At 36.3% G+C, this 14,415-nt stretch overlaps 2 protein-coding genes across 2 annotated transcripts; both read right to left on the bottom strand.

The window, feature by feature from the left end:
- Positions 1-1,766: 1,766 nt before the first annotated feature.
- LOC107556593 (5-hydroxytryptamine receptor 3A-like) lies at positions 1,767-6,868 on the bottom strand. Its single transcript, XM_016239725.1, has 10 exons — positions 6,824-6,868; positions 6,629-6,691; positions 6,342-6,475; positions 5,502-5,546; positions 5,240-5,346; positions 4,306-4,475; positions 4,029-4,156; positions 3,046-3,256; positions 2,179-2,328; positions 1,767-2,089 (listed from the first exon to the last, which is right to left on the bottom strand). Exons 1-10 carry the CDS (start codon positions 6,837-6,839, stop codon positions 1,767-1,769), a joined length of 1,347 nt encoding a protein of 448 aa, XP_016095211.1. The 5' UTR covers positions 6,840-6,868.
- A 2,143-nt stretch (positions 6,869-9,011) lies between these two features.
- On the bottom strand, positions 9,012-13,187 carry LOC107556592 (5-hydroxytryptamine receptor 3A-like). Its single transcript, XM_016239724.1, has 7 exons — positions 13,044-13,187; positions 12,205-12,311; positions 11,939-12,108; positions 11,474-11,592; positions 11,120-11,330; positions 10,555-10,719; positions 9,012-9,340 (listed from the first exon to the last, which is right to left on the bottom strand). The coding sequence occupies exons 1-7, from the start codon at positions 13,185-13,187 to the stop codon at positions 9,012-9,014; spliced, it is 1,245 nt and encodes a 414-aa protein (XP_016095210.1).
- Positions 13,188-14,415: the final 1,228 nt, after the last annotated feature.

Here is a 14,415-nt window from a genome sequence, read left to right as displayed (position 1 = left end):
ACATGACAGGATACTGCCATCTGGAGTCAGGACCAGGAACCTCTAACAAGACAGAATTTAAAACTTACACCTGAATCAAAATACATTAATAATTTATTAACTACATTCATTTGAGCCTATTATTATACATTTCATGTACATTTACATATATTCAGATTCTTGCATCCAATTAAAACAACCTATAAATGAGGTAATATGTTTTAAGAGTCAGGGGCCTCATTTATCAACAGTGCGTAGAAAAGGGTCTATATTTTGTCCTTGTATTTACACACATTCCTACATATAAGTGCAAGTTGGTAGATCACACACTTTGTGTGACACTGTGCTATACACACTCATTATGCACACATCTGTGCACACGCACTGTTGATAAATGAGGGCCCAGGATTAAGCTAGAGCTGAGGTGAAATGCAGAAGAGAAATAGAAACATTTTTCTTTTTAAATATGAGTTACATTATAGTAAGTGCGTTTTATGGTTGTGGACATTTTAGGTAATTTTGTCATGTCTTTCCATACAAAAATAACTTTATTCAACTTCTATTAGTTATACTTTTTAAAACAAGCATGTTATTAACCCACACAGAAGCAGATAAACATTGGATGAGTTTATTGACAATTCTTTCAAGGTATCAGAGTATTATATCAGACTTGATTCATACTGGCCTCTATTAAACATCTTTACCAGAATAATTAATTTTAAATCCCATCACAAAACATCACCCTACACAGGACAGGAAAATGGATGGTCTGATCACCGGGTCACGACGAGGCGTTCCCCATAGCGACCCCTAGAGGACGCAGTTCGAAGTTCCCATGAAAGGGAACCGATCACAAATACTCATAGTGGATCTGTGGTCATAGGATCCTGGTTTTGAATGTCTGGATTCTGACACTTCAGTCTAGCCTTGGTCAATTGTGGAGATCCTGACATCCTTGCTCCGTACACTTCTGTCAGTTTTGCACTTTGAGTTTTCAGTTTGAGCACATGGCGGATGTAAGTATTGTTCACCATGTGGTTTTCTGTCTTGTGTGTTGGTGTGAGCACATGTCTTCTGATGTGTTTGTTTCTGTGTATCATGTGCTCTCCTTCTCTTCCTTGTTACTTTTCTGATTTCCTTCCCTGTTTATTCTCTCTGTGTCCTCTGTACTGTCCTGGGGTGCGTTTCCCAAAATTATCGTTAGCTAACTATGGTCGTTAGTTCCAATGGACTCTATTGGTAACGACAAAACTTGCAACCATAGTTGCTTTTGGGAAACACACCCCTGGTTTGTTGTGGATGTGCTGATAAATATGTAAATTGAAATATGGAATTATATTTTTTATTTTTTTTTAAATCGGGGAAAAAAATCAAATCATATGAAGACAATTTCACAAATGTGCTTGATCAAATAATCAGGGCAAAAAATAGGTAATGCCAACATGCTGTCCATGATTTTAAGTAATTTTGGGCTAATTTTAGACTAAATTGAGATTGAGATTGGGCTGTTAGATTCTCTTTTCTCCCCATCCCCCCATGAGAAAAACTTAGAAAGATGAATGTAGGCCTAAGGTGGAGAAGAGAAGGAAGAGGGATGCTAGAGCCACGTCATTGGAAGCTAAGATGCTGTCGACCCCTTGGAACATGATTGACTGGATTAGATGAACTCCTCTCGAATTTACATTAACTTCATATAAAATCTAATTCTGTTTCATGGACATCACATACAGAAATGTTGTAGATCCAAACCACCAATGTGCAAAAAACAAATCATAGTATATTGTTTATTAATCATAAACTGTATCGTTGTGAAAATATTCAGGAAAAGCATCCCAAAAAGAATAATAATAATCATCTTTATCCCAGATAATCATCTTTTTGGGTTTGCAAATATCTGTTCTGGTGACAATGACAACAATGATGATGTAAAGGATGTCAATGAACAAAAACAAACAGAAACAGATTTTGTCCAAGCGGTCTACAAAAGCCTCATTGCTGTTTGCCACTTGTCCCTTTTGATCCATGTTCTCCAAAAAGTTCACTATTTTTTGGAGGGAAGCCACCTCTGAAGCCAGATCAGTAGACTTTGTTGTTGCAATCACACCAGCATCTGCTAATGGAGACCATATATATGCATGAACACACAACTAAGTCTAAAGCTATTAACTCTTTGTTTGCAGTATTTAGTTTTCTTCTTACCTTCATGCTGGCCCAGGTTGGCATTTTGTGTTTTGATGCTCTTTGAGCATTTACAAGGCAGAATGCTGTCATCTAATGTCAAACGCGTCAAGACTATCGACACTACCATGCTCAGCACCAGACTGACCAGACAGAAGCAGAAGTGGTAATCTTTGGAGCAAAAACTTTAATTTAGCAAACCTTAATGTACTTACATTTTTATGAATAATAAATAAATTGCCCTTTTTAGGAAATTGTTATGTGACTTCTGGAGCAATGTTCATATTTTGTCACATCTGTGTTGCATCAGCTAACCACTGGTGTACCTCAGGGTTCAGTGCTGGGGCCCCTCCTCTTCTCAATATCCCCAAGACCTATTATCTGTTCACAAAGTTTTTCTTACTACTGCTATGGTAACAACAGTTCTACCTCTGACTCCAAAGTGACCACATATAAACTTTTATGAAAGAACACTTCCAACTAAACCTGAACAAGACAAAGCATCACCCCACCTATCACTTTCAGGAATTCGTCACAATATAACATTTCAGCTGACTTGTCAATGATTTCTCAAAAACAAATGGAATGTCCAAATGAAATGTGAATAAAACTAAAAGATTAATGCTAGAGATTGAAACACACATACTTCCTACAGTAACCGTAGTTTAAATCTGATCCAATAGTGAAATGCAAATGTGACCTGTGAGGGAAAAAAAGCTCAGCAGCGTTTATTTCATACCAACATGCTTTCAGTGCTTTCAGTGAGTTGACCAAGCATTTGCATCGGCAAACTTGCGCAAGTAATTTCTACTGTACTGCATCCCACTATAACTACTGCCCAGAGCTAATGACAGGTGCGTAAGAGGCCTGTTGTGTTTTTTCACTTACGGATGAGAGGGCTACAGCTTGTACCACTGGACAGATGATCGTTGAGGATGATTAGGAACATGGTGAAGCTCAGGACCAAGGTGACTTTAAGGTTGTTGCGTTCTCCTCCTTGAACTGGCAGAGCAAAGCTCACCAGGTCAGCCAGCATTATTAATGCACTGGGCAGGATCAGGGTCACAACAGCACTAAACGGATTGATTGATAAAGTTACCTGTAAACAGTTGACAGAAGAAAGAATACGTACCAATTTAATATTTATGGATTTACTCTGCAGATGAATTCCTAACAAGATGTGTATATTGAATTTGGTCCTTTTTAATGAATGGCAGCGTGTAGAAAACTGTCAGATGTACATACATATGTATAATATTTGTTCAAAACTCACATTTTGAATAAGAATAAATTACATTTAAAAGTCCTACATATGTTTAATCATTTGTAGTATCAAAGGAAAGATGAAACAGCATTTACAATGCATTTGACTTCCCTAATGTGACACATTTCCAAATGAAACAGAATGATTTGATCTGTATTGATTTAATTGGACTGAGAAATGTTAGGCCATAATATTATTTGACGTATATTATTATACATTTATATACCATCTATGCAGCCTTATATCAACAAATATTCACAGAATATTAACAGAAATATGGTGGAGAAAGTTGTAAATTTAAATGAAACTTCACGTCACAAGGAATCAAATTTCACTTGACGTTTGGCCATAGGTCATTAAAAACTGCATGTATTGTTTCTACATGGCAGTAACCGTAAGTAAAACATGAATTCTAATATTTCACATTTTATAATATGTAAAACATAACAGTGGGTGTTTATTAAATCACTGATTATGTTCCATTTGAGATGAAAGTACCCTTCTTAAATTCACTTCCATTTTTTAATATGGGTGTTATTCCTAAAATTTTGCATTGTGTACAAGTACGAAAACAGAGATCATGTGACATAAGGTCTTTATGTCATACCGAGAGATATGTGTGATTTTGAGACTCTGAATCTTTTGTTATTTCCACATTCTCAGTCAGCCACTCTCCACTCTGCTCACTCCCAGTCATAGTTATGTTATTAGGGTATGATAGTATAAGCCCACAACCTAGATCAACACAAATGAAAGAATGTTTAGCAGTTTAGCAGTTATTCAAATATCTTTCCAAGTTGTCCCTATAAATCATTTAAGATTTTGCATGGTTATGAACAAATGATCAGTATTGGTCTACTATTCAGTCAAAAATGTCATCTTACTGCTTTGGCTCCATCCATTGATGGCCACAGGACAATCCCCAATCACAAAGGGGTAGGTGAAAAGGTTGATTTCACAGCTCACTGCTATGAACAAGATAACAGCATGGTCCACATTTCCATTTCTCAACACCAGTACATCCCTTTTGTATGGCTGCACGGTTATATCTATTCTGAATGCATGAAAAGAGAGAATATGACATGTCACCCAAATTGGCCGACAACCACCAGAGGAAGCCATCCAATGATGAAAGCTACTTTTCGGATGTACAGTATTTTTCTTCTACTGTCTAAAGTTTAGATGACGGTGAATTTAAACTATATTCCCCAGAGACATGAAGTCTAGAGAAGAGCATTTCGCGAAATATTAGACTAGTTATGACAGCCACTGTGTAAATTATTATATTTCAACAACAAATAGAAATTGTAGCCTATAAATTAGAAGTTAATTTTAAAACTGCATTGAGTGCAATTTACTACGCCAGAGCGCAGACACACCTCACGCATCGGATGCTGTGCGCGCGCTCAAGGCAGTTGGACATAGTGCTGTATTAGAGGTAAAAAATTATATAAATACTGTTCGGTTTCTCGCACAAACCGATCGTTTCGTGTCTTAGGACATCAATGTGTCGTCACGAGCCGCAGGGTTTAATTTGGATTTGTCTGTGCATGTTTTTTTTTACTCTCATAGATTTTGTTACCATTGCCATGCATTATACGACTGATAGACTGCAACGGCTGGACTTAAAAATCATAATTTGTGTTCTACTGAAGAAACAAAGTCCCCTACATCTTGGATGCCCTGGGGGTAAGCAGATAAACATCAAATTTTCATTTTTGGGTGAACTATCCCTTTAAGCTGAACCTGTTTTTGCATGTACTATACAGAGCAATTCACGTTATACCACAAACAAAAATCTCTTGTAAGTTCACTTACGCATTATCCAAAATTAGCCCAGGAGTCCAGATTTTGTCAACTGGCAACATAATTGCTGTAGCATTAGATGTATTTATATTCCACGCTAGTCCAGGATCGTTCCACATCTGTGGAGAAAAATATACTTCAAAAAACACATTCACTGACATTTTGCCCATTGTAAAACTAAATTATTGTGAACATTTGTTAAGAAAGAGTTTATGAGCTTTGAGCCTTATGAGGATTTTTTTTTTTTCTCAAAATAAAAAATGTTTCTGCTCACCATGTTTACTTTGACACGGCTGTTCATTTGCATGTTCTTTGTATCCTAAATATGGATGATGACAGAATGGTGACAGAGTTTTGGCAATGTGAAAATTATAACACTGAAAAAAAAAATATATATATATATATATATATATACTGTATATATAACATTTAATTTAAATGCATTTAATTGCATAAAAATATGTACAATCTATCTATACCTTGTCATATGGAACAAAAGTGAGTCAGTAATTCTTGAAACATTTGATATTATAGAATACCATCTACTTACAAATGTGACTTTGTAACACGTTTAAATATAACAGTTGTACGCAACATCCTCTTGTTTCATTAAAGACTGCATGATTAATTGTTTTTCATTTCCATTACATCAATTCAAGCTGAAGTACCACTTTCATGTTTATGAAAGCACAAAAAGCAACTTGCTAAACTTCACTTAAAAATCAGTGACACAGAAAAAAAAAATAAAGGTTTGTATTATCTATTCTGCGTTTTCCTCTGCCACAATAACGTAATGCATCTGGGAGATTTTATGAGCAGTATTTAGTAGTATTTATTCAGTTTTTAGTAGATTTATAGCCTCGTTTTTGATTCATTGTAAATATAGAAAACAATCGGAAGTTGCATTTATTTAAATTAGAACACTAGTTCAAAATATTAAATTGAAATACAAATGTAGAATTCAATCTCAAACTTTTTTTTTTTTTGCTGCATTTACCTGACCACAGACTTTTTCCAGTGTAGTTTAAATGGATAACAGTGACATTTCATATTATCAATTCGTTTTTTCAAGCATGAAACAAAGACAAAAAGAAAAAAAAACTCTGATACTTACAAATGACAGTGTCTCATATTGCACTGAAGTGATTTTTACTGTGACAGAACAGTTATTGCCGTGTGGTGCACTTATCAGTTTATTGCCAATTATATAATTTGCCAGACATCGACTGTCACATGAATCTGCCAAAACTGTTGGACCAGATAAACATGTTAGAAACATTACTTTTAATTAAGGCAAATATAAAAAAAAACATTTGAGAATCCATAGCACTTATGCACTGATTTCAACTGTAAAAATTACAGTAGAAAGTGCATTCACTTGCAGCTTGAGAAAGTGTTTACCAATCAGATTTGAAAGGATGAGGAACAACAATGAAATCCTGTGTCGAAGAAGCATTTCAGTTCCTATAAACACACACACACACAAAAATCTCTTTCTCATATTCTCTTATAGTCAAAATTCTCTTTTACATGCATCATTTAAGTAGCCATATTCACAGTAGCTTAAGAAACATTAAAAAAAACTGATAAACTTACCTTTGCAAGCCAACATGAGCAAATGAACGAATGAGCTGTCACCATTTATGGATTATATGAACAAGCATCACTTGGGTTTTTAAAGGCAATGAGCCTCTGGGGTTACGTACAGTGGGACAAACAAAATAGAGCCAGTACATATTAAATTTACACTTCATTTGCCTCACAGCCAAACAAAACAGCAATCTACATGCACAAACAGATTCACAAAGGAAATATATGCAGAACATTCAGAAGAGTCAATCCACATTCGCAAAGTCTTTCCCCCTGAGGTGTTAGATGTTCCTGATGTTAACAAAAGCAATAATTGTGCACTTAATCTGGACTGCTGGATGGAGAACAATTGTTAGTTTATCCTGGGGGTCAGCTACCTTTTTTTTGTTGTTAAATCAATTTTCTTAAAATTGATTTAAACATTTCTAAATCCTAAACATGTGTTTATTGTCAGGTTAAATACCAAATGTCTAGTCTGACACTATTCAAATGTGTGTTTGATCCCTCGAAGTACAGTGTTGTACTGCTTCGTACTGTCTTATTCTATTCATAATTTTAAAATGGGGTGCAACCCCAGGTGAACAACCCAGAGAACAACAGAAAATGCAAGCTTGGAATGACACAACTGGAGAGTAAATCAAGCTTTTCCTGCAAATGTCAGTAATGCCTCGTTTAGTCGTATGTAAATGCAGCGCAGTGGAAGTTACCTCCAGGCTTTCCACCAAACAGAGCAAGCTCATATGAAAGTAAAGGCCAGCAAAAGATTCAGGACAGTGTGTGACGTTAATGAAGGGAACAACAGTGCATTTAATTTTGTTGTGATAGCTGCTTGGAGAACAACAGTTAGTCTTCTGTTAGGTTAAACCAAACTGCAAAACATCCTCATTGGAGAGTTGTGTGAATTAGATTGTGCCTGAAGCATGTTCTGTCCAAAGTGTTTGACTGGATACTGCTTATTGATAGTAAGTAAGGTAGCTGCCACTGTAGGATAGGCCAGGGTACAGCTCTTGAACTTCACAAGTCAGTGGAAAAGTGGAAAAGTATATATACCGGTATATCAACTTTATACATTTAAAGTGCCCCCCTATTATGGATTTTTTTGAATTACCTTTCATGCAGTGTGTAACACAGCTCTAAGTGAATGAAAACATCCTGCAAAGTTTTAAATCTGAAAGTGCACCGTGTATAAAGTTATTGTCTCTCAAAAGAAAGAGTCGACTCTGAATCATTGAAACGAGTCGTTTTTAAAACGAATCCCAAGCTGTTTCATGTTGGCATCAACATGAAACATTAGCATATTGCCCGTCCACTTGTTGGTCTTTTCGCGTTGGTCAGAATGAAAATGCAAATTCATTCTTTGCCACTAGGTGCCACTTTTGGAGCGGTAAAAATAGCGGTTTCCCCAGTAACGCTGTACACGAAGCAGCACTGCGCTTACAAACGCTGCTTTATCAGGCATTACAGGCTCATGATGAAATGAAAATAAGACCAATTGGACCAATCACCGCAGATTAGAGTCACGCAAAGGAGGGGTTTGAAAAAATTAATCGTTGAGCGAAGCGTTTGGGAGTCGTTGAGCAAGTAAGGTAAAAATAAATGCATATTATAAGACAATGAAAGTGTTTTTTGACCTTGCATGCATGTCAACCTGTTGTTGGGGACTCCCAAAACCAAAATATGAACATTCCATTACCCATAATAGGGGCACTTTAAAGACAAATAACTGATACAGTTAAACAGTTACCCAATTACTTACCAAGTCTTCTTTTAGCTTCTGTATTTATTTAGAAGTATGCGCACTGATAAATGATCCACAACATTTATTAAGAATGACAACATTTTCAGTTTTGATTAAAATAACACTTCTATTTGTTGTTATAATTAATGCTACGAAAATACCTTTGAGAATATAGTGGTTTAATACAAATGAAATTGCTTTTCAATCTCAATAGCATGCAGAAAGATTGCACATTTAATAAGACAGTGAGAATTACAAGTTGAGCTATTTTGTATTTTGTTTTGTATTGATTCCCAAGATTTTGTTGATATTCTTGTAAATATTAATAAATCAGTATTTGATGTCCTGTACATTATTCAGTCATTACTTTGCAAAGTTTGCTACAGATTATATGCACCAATTAGGAAAGAAAAAAAAACAGAGCTAATCTGAGAAACAACAGTGCAGTGAAAGTGACTATTGATCTGTGTTTGTGTATGAGTCTGAGTCTGAGTATGAGTATGAGTAGTCATAGTAGGCATCTGCTCCGTGGGATTCATCCCAGAAATCTAGATTATTAACCTTACAAATGTCTGTTCGGGTGATAGTAATAAGAACTATGGCATAAAGTATGTAGATGATTATAAAATAGCCAAAGCAGAATTTGTCTAAGAGGTAAGCAAATGCCACTTTACTCTGCACCTCCTTTTCTCCTTCATCCATGGTCTCCAAAAAGTTCACTATTTTCTGGATTGAAGCCGTCTCTGAAGCCAGATCACCAGACTTTGTTGTAATCACACCTGTATCTGTTGATGCAGACCAAATCATTTAAGTTATTGCAATGTTGGTCTAAATAAAACTGAATTGTGTCATTTCTGCACCACTAGCACAAAAAATAAATAAATAAAATGAGGGTTGAATTCACCAAACAGTTGCACCGCTTTTGTATAATGTGAGCTAAAGAAGCTTGATTGATGAAGGTTTTAATCCTGATTTTAAGCATTTTACTGAAACATAATTTTGTCAATCATTTGTGTCAATTTTTCTATTTAAGTAGTTGTATATGGATGGCTGATGGATAAAATTAAGTCCTGGCCTTCTTTTTTTTTTTTTTACAGCAGTACAATGCATTGTGAATGGCATTTAGATGTTAACTTTAGGCCAGGATATGAAAAAGCATATTACTGTTGAAAAACATATATTATAAAACGGATAGTTCCGGTCTTTGATTCTGATTGGTTGAGCCACGTTCGAAGCTGTTGTAAATTACTCTACAAACACACACCTTTGTTTACTTCTGTGTATTGCACTGCAACCACTTTGTTGGAACCACAACTGTTTCTGAGGAACTACATTGTTTGGTGGAATACTGTTTTTATTTATATCATTAAGGCCCGTTCACACCGAGGACGATGATAACTATAAAGATAAAGATATAGTTCTAAAAATCGTTCTCAATATTAAAGAATAGCAGAGTCCACACCACAACTATAACGATAAAGACAAAGAGAATCGATATCGTTGGAATCACTTTCAAAACGATTTTTCTCCAGCTGATGAACGATAAAAAATTGACAGCCAATCAGAATCTATCCTGCTGTAACAAGTTCAAGAATTTAAAGCGGCAGACGCGCGTGCGCTTCGAATAAACAGACGATATCGTTCGCTGGTGTGGACGCTAATATCGTTATCTTTAAAGTTATCGTGCTTGGTGTGAACGGGGCTTTACACTTTATTTGCTCTGTTTTATTCTGTAAAACCTTACTATGTATATGGAATAACCGTTTTATAAAAGCAATAATCCACGTGAAGCCGTGGTTTACAGTGAATTTATAACAGCTAAGGGGGTTTTAGGCATTCCGCTTCGCGTCGTGCCTAACAACGCCCCTTAGCTGTTATAAATTCACTGTAAACCTTTATTTGCTTTATTACCTTACACAGTTGCACTTTTTTTGTTTGTTTCATACTTGAAGCAAAGGCTATAAAAGCTAATTATCCTGTGTTTCTCATCATCTCATACCTTTCTCCTGATCCAGGCCGTCATTTGGTTTGGAGCTGTTTGATGGATGAACTTTGGCGGAGCGTCTGCACACCAAGAAGCTGTCGTCTACAGACAGACGTGTTAGCACTATGGAGGCCAGCATACTCATGACCAAACACACCAGACAGAAGCTGAAGTGGTAGTCTTTAGAAGAGAAAACAGAGAAAACGCCATCTACTTATTATTGTGCATGCTGTTAGAAAAGCTAAATGTATGTTGGGAGTATAAAAATGTTTTCCTTATATGTACATGGTGCAAATATAGAGGGAAAGAGAGGATCTGAACTCCCCAAAACAGACATTTACTCAAATTTTACATATAGCCTACAAACATTTTCATAATATTTCCTCGTCTGCCTGAGCGCTTTTCTGTAGGATTTATCATAAGGTTTAATGATATTAGATCCTAATAAAGTCTAATATTAAGACTAAACACTGTCAAATGTACAGTCAGAATCCCTTTACATCAGCACAGTAAAACTGCATACCACCCAGTTTTTCTCAAAATGGAGCAGATTTTTTTCTCTCCCTGTTCTTTCACTTACGGAGGAGGGGGCTACAGTAGCCACCGTTAGGCAGGTGATCGCTGAGGATGAGGAGGAACATGGTGAAGCTCAGGACCAAAGTGACCTTAAAAGAGTTGCGCTCTCCTCCTTCGAATGGCAGAGCAAAGCTCACCAGGTCAGCCAGCAGTACCAGTCCGCTGGGCAGGATCAGGGTCACAAAAGCACTGAAGGGGTTAATCGACAGAGCGACCTGTTCAAAGATCAAACGTGAGTCATTATTTAGTATATGGTTGTACAATGGACCATTTATCCTATGCTTTGAGGGTTACAGGTAACAAGCTCTCTAAACTCAGTACTCTTGATCAGAAGTTTTGGAGTGGATCATTTAATTACTTGGAGATAAACACGATTTGATTCATCCACAGTTTTGATCACGCTAGTAGTCTGCCACTCTCCTCGACTGCCGCCAACCAAAGTCACGTTATCAGCGATCTGGAGTGTGAGCGTGCAAGCTGGATCAAACAAACAAGAGGACATATTCAAGTTATTCAAATATAACTTCCACAGGGCCAATTCACTAAACAGTTGCTGTAATTCACCTTAATCAGGCCATGAGCTATTTAAATGAAGTCATTGTCATTCTTTTCAGTGCAAACACGTCTCATTTCCAAGTAAACAAGGCTATCATAGACCGTATTTACAAAGCTCTATGTGCTTGGCGCAAGCTGTGGAAAACAGGCACTATCAGCAGGCACAATTCATTTATAATGTTTGCGTAATATAAGTAGAAATATTCCACTGGTTAAAAACAAATGGTCATGATCTGTTTAACAAATATTCTTGTGATTTCCGTCTTACTTTTCTGGCTCCATCCATTGATGGCCACAGGGCACGACCCAGCCACAAAGGGGTAGTTAAAGAGGTTGATTTGACAGCTCACCGTCGTGAATAAAACAACCGCATGGTTCACAGTACCATCCCGCCTCACCTGTACATCATTAGTGTACGGCTCCATGCTCGTTTCTATTCTGATTGCAAACAGAGGGAAATTACGGCATCTTAACAACATCAAAATAAATAAAAAAAATAAGATGCCATAAATCAGCATCAGTCTTGAGACTCACGCGTTGTCCAAAACTATCCGAGGAATCCAGATTTTATCAACCGGCAAAACAATAGTTGGAAATCTAGATTTCTCTTGCATCCATCCAAGATCAGGATCCTTCCATTCCTGCAGGGCAGACAATAGAAGAAATGCAGCTTCGGTCTTTATTTTAAGGTCCAAATCTCGCTATTAACAACCCATTAACTACGGCTTTTGCCTCAATAAACTCTTAATTTGCTGCTTATTAATAGTTAGGTAGTAGTTACGTTTAGGTATTGGGTAGGATTAGGGATGTAGAGCATGGTCATGCAGAATATGTGCTTTATAATTCTAATAAACACTCAATATGTTAATAATATGCATGGCTATAAGCTGCAAATAGTAAGAATTGGTCCCTATACTAAAGTGTTACAGCTTCTCATTTTGTTTTGCAATATAACAGTTCTTTGAAATTCTGAATATCGTATGGTATTTACATGTAACACTATGACACTAAACTACTCTAAACAGAATAACTGATTTTCCTACATAGCTGTGCTATCATGTCTCATATCTCTATACCTTTATTTGACCCTCTAACTCTAGCACTCTCTATTCTATTTTAATTCTACTTTATCTATATTTATCTTCTTTTTTGTTTTATTTTTTATTTTAAAAAAAGTTTCAATAATTGAAATGAAATATTTTTGTTTCCGATTATTTTGTTTTACATTATAATTACATTTATTACATACATTATTTACATTATTTTGTTTTACATTGTAAGTAGCTGTGTAATAAGTGGGATAAATGCACAGTCAGTTACTCAATATTATCCTTGTTTATAGAACTGCTGTAAATAAGAAATATCACACTCACAATAATGACGTTAAACTGATAAGGTTTACCGTTGCTAGCAAACTCCCAGGTGAGAGAAACTTCAGACTGTTGACTGTTTAGTTTTTGAGGGAAACAGGGAGCATTTGGCTCTTTTAAAGGGTCACAGCTCTTTGAAAACCACATGAATGTCGTTACGCAAGACAAACTAAATAGACCCAGCTCGTATCCAAAGCCTCTATGTCTATTAAATTTGATCCTATATTTTGTGTAAGCTTGTCTGTTACTAAGACTACAGATGAGATTTTGTGAGATCTCAGCATTCAGTTTATTGTTAAACATCACAACAGAGCACTAATTACTCGCTAGGACAGTCAAACAGGAGGCCATTCTATGGTTGACAAAAGCACAGAAGGCCATACATGAAAACAATCACTGCACATTAGCAAACTCTTCCACTAGGGTTTTAATTATGTTTGATGGTGAGAGACAACAACACTTTAATAAAGGGATGTCCTCACTTTATATAGTCCTAAAGGACAAGGCAGCTCTATCATATTTTGTTTTCATACCAGCCTGCGTATTCATTATATTTGTGATGAATTAGAGTTTCACTAATTACAAATAATAAGCCCACAATAAGTTTCCTCCAGGTCTCCGGTTTCCCCCACACTCCGAAAACATGCAGGACAGTGTGTGTGTGTGTGTGTGTGTGTGTGTGTGTGTGTGTGTGTGCATGTTTATGTGGTTTATGAGGACACAAATTTGTGTAATAACATGGGTATGACATAGGTATTACAACGAGAAGGTGATTTATGAGGACATTTTCAGTGTCCCCGTAATTCAAAAGGCTTATAAATAATTCAGAATTAGTTTTTTTTTTTAATCTAAAAATGCAGAAAGTTTCCTGTGAGGGGTAGGTTTAGGGGTAGGGTTGGTGTAGGGCAATAGAAAATACAGTTTGAACAGTATAAAAACCATTACGCCTATGGAGAGTCCCCATAAACCATAAAAACCAACATGTGTGTGTGTGTGTGTGTGAGACACTGAAGATTTTGGATAATAAACTGTAAATCCAGTGTGTAGTGAATGTGTGCGTGTGTGTGTGTGTGTGTGTGTGTGTGTGTGTGTGTGTGTGTATGTGTGTGTGTGTGTGTGTGTGTGTGTGTGTGTTGGCCCTGTGATGAACTGGCCATGCATCTGGGGTGTTTCCTGAATCTTTAAGTGGGTGGATCTTTGTGTATTTTTATATTGTAATATTGTATTATTTATAATTATATCAATGTGGGCTTTTGAATGAATGAACAATCCCACTTTTGGTGCCAACAACGAAAATAAAAGATAAATAAAACTGGAATACTCCCTAAATGGTATAACTGAGTCAAAGATATATATATATATATATATACAGGGT

This window comes from Sinocyclocheilus grahami, unplaced genomic scaffold, assembly GCF_001515645.1.
Source record: "Sinocyclocheilus grahami isolate Dianchi unplaced genomic scaffold, SAMN03320097.WGS_v1.1 scaffold574.1, whole genome shotgun sequence".
Classification (NCBI taxonomy): Eukaryota; Metazoa; Chordata; class Actinopteri; order Cypriniformes; family Cyprinidae; genus Sinocyclocheilus; species Sinocyclocheilus grahami.
The sequence above is the reverse complement of the archived record's forward strand: the minus strand, read 5'-3'. Positions and strand labels throughout refer to the sequence as shown.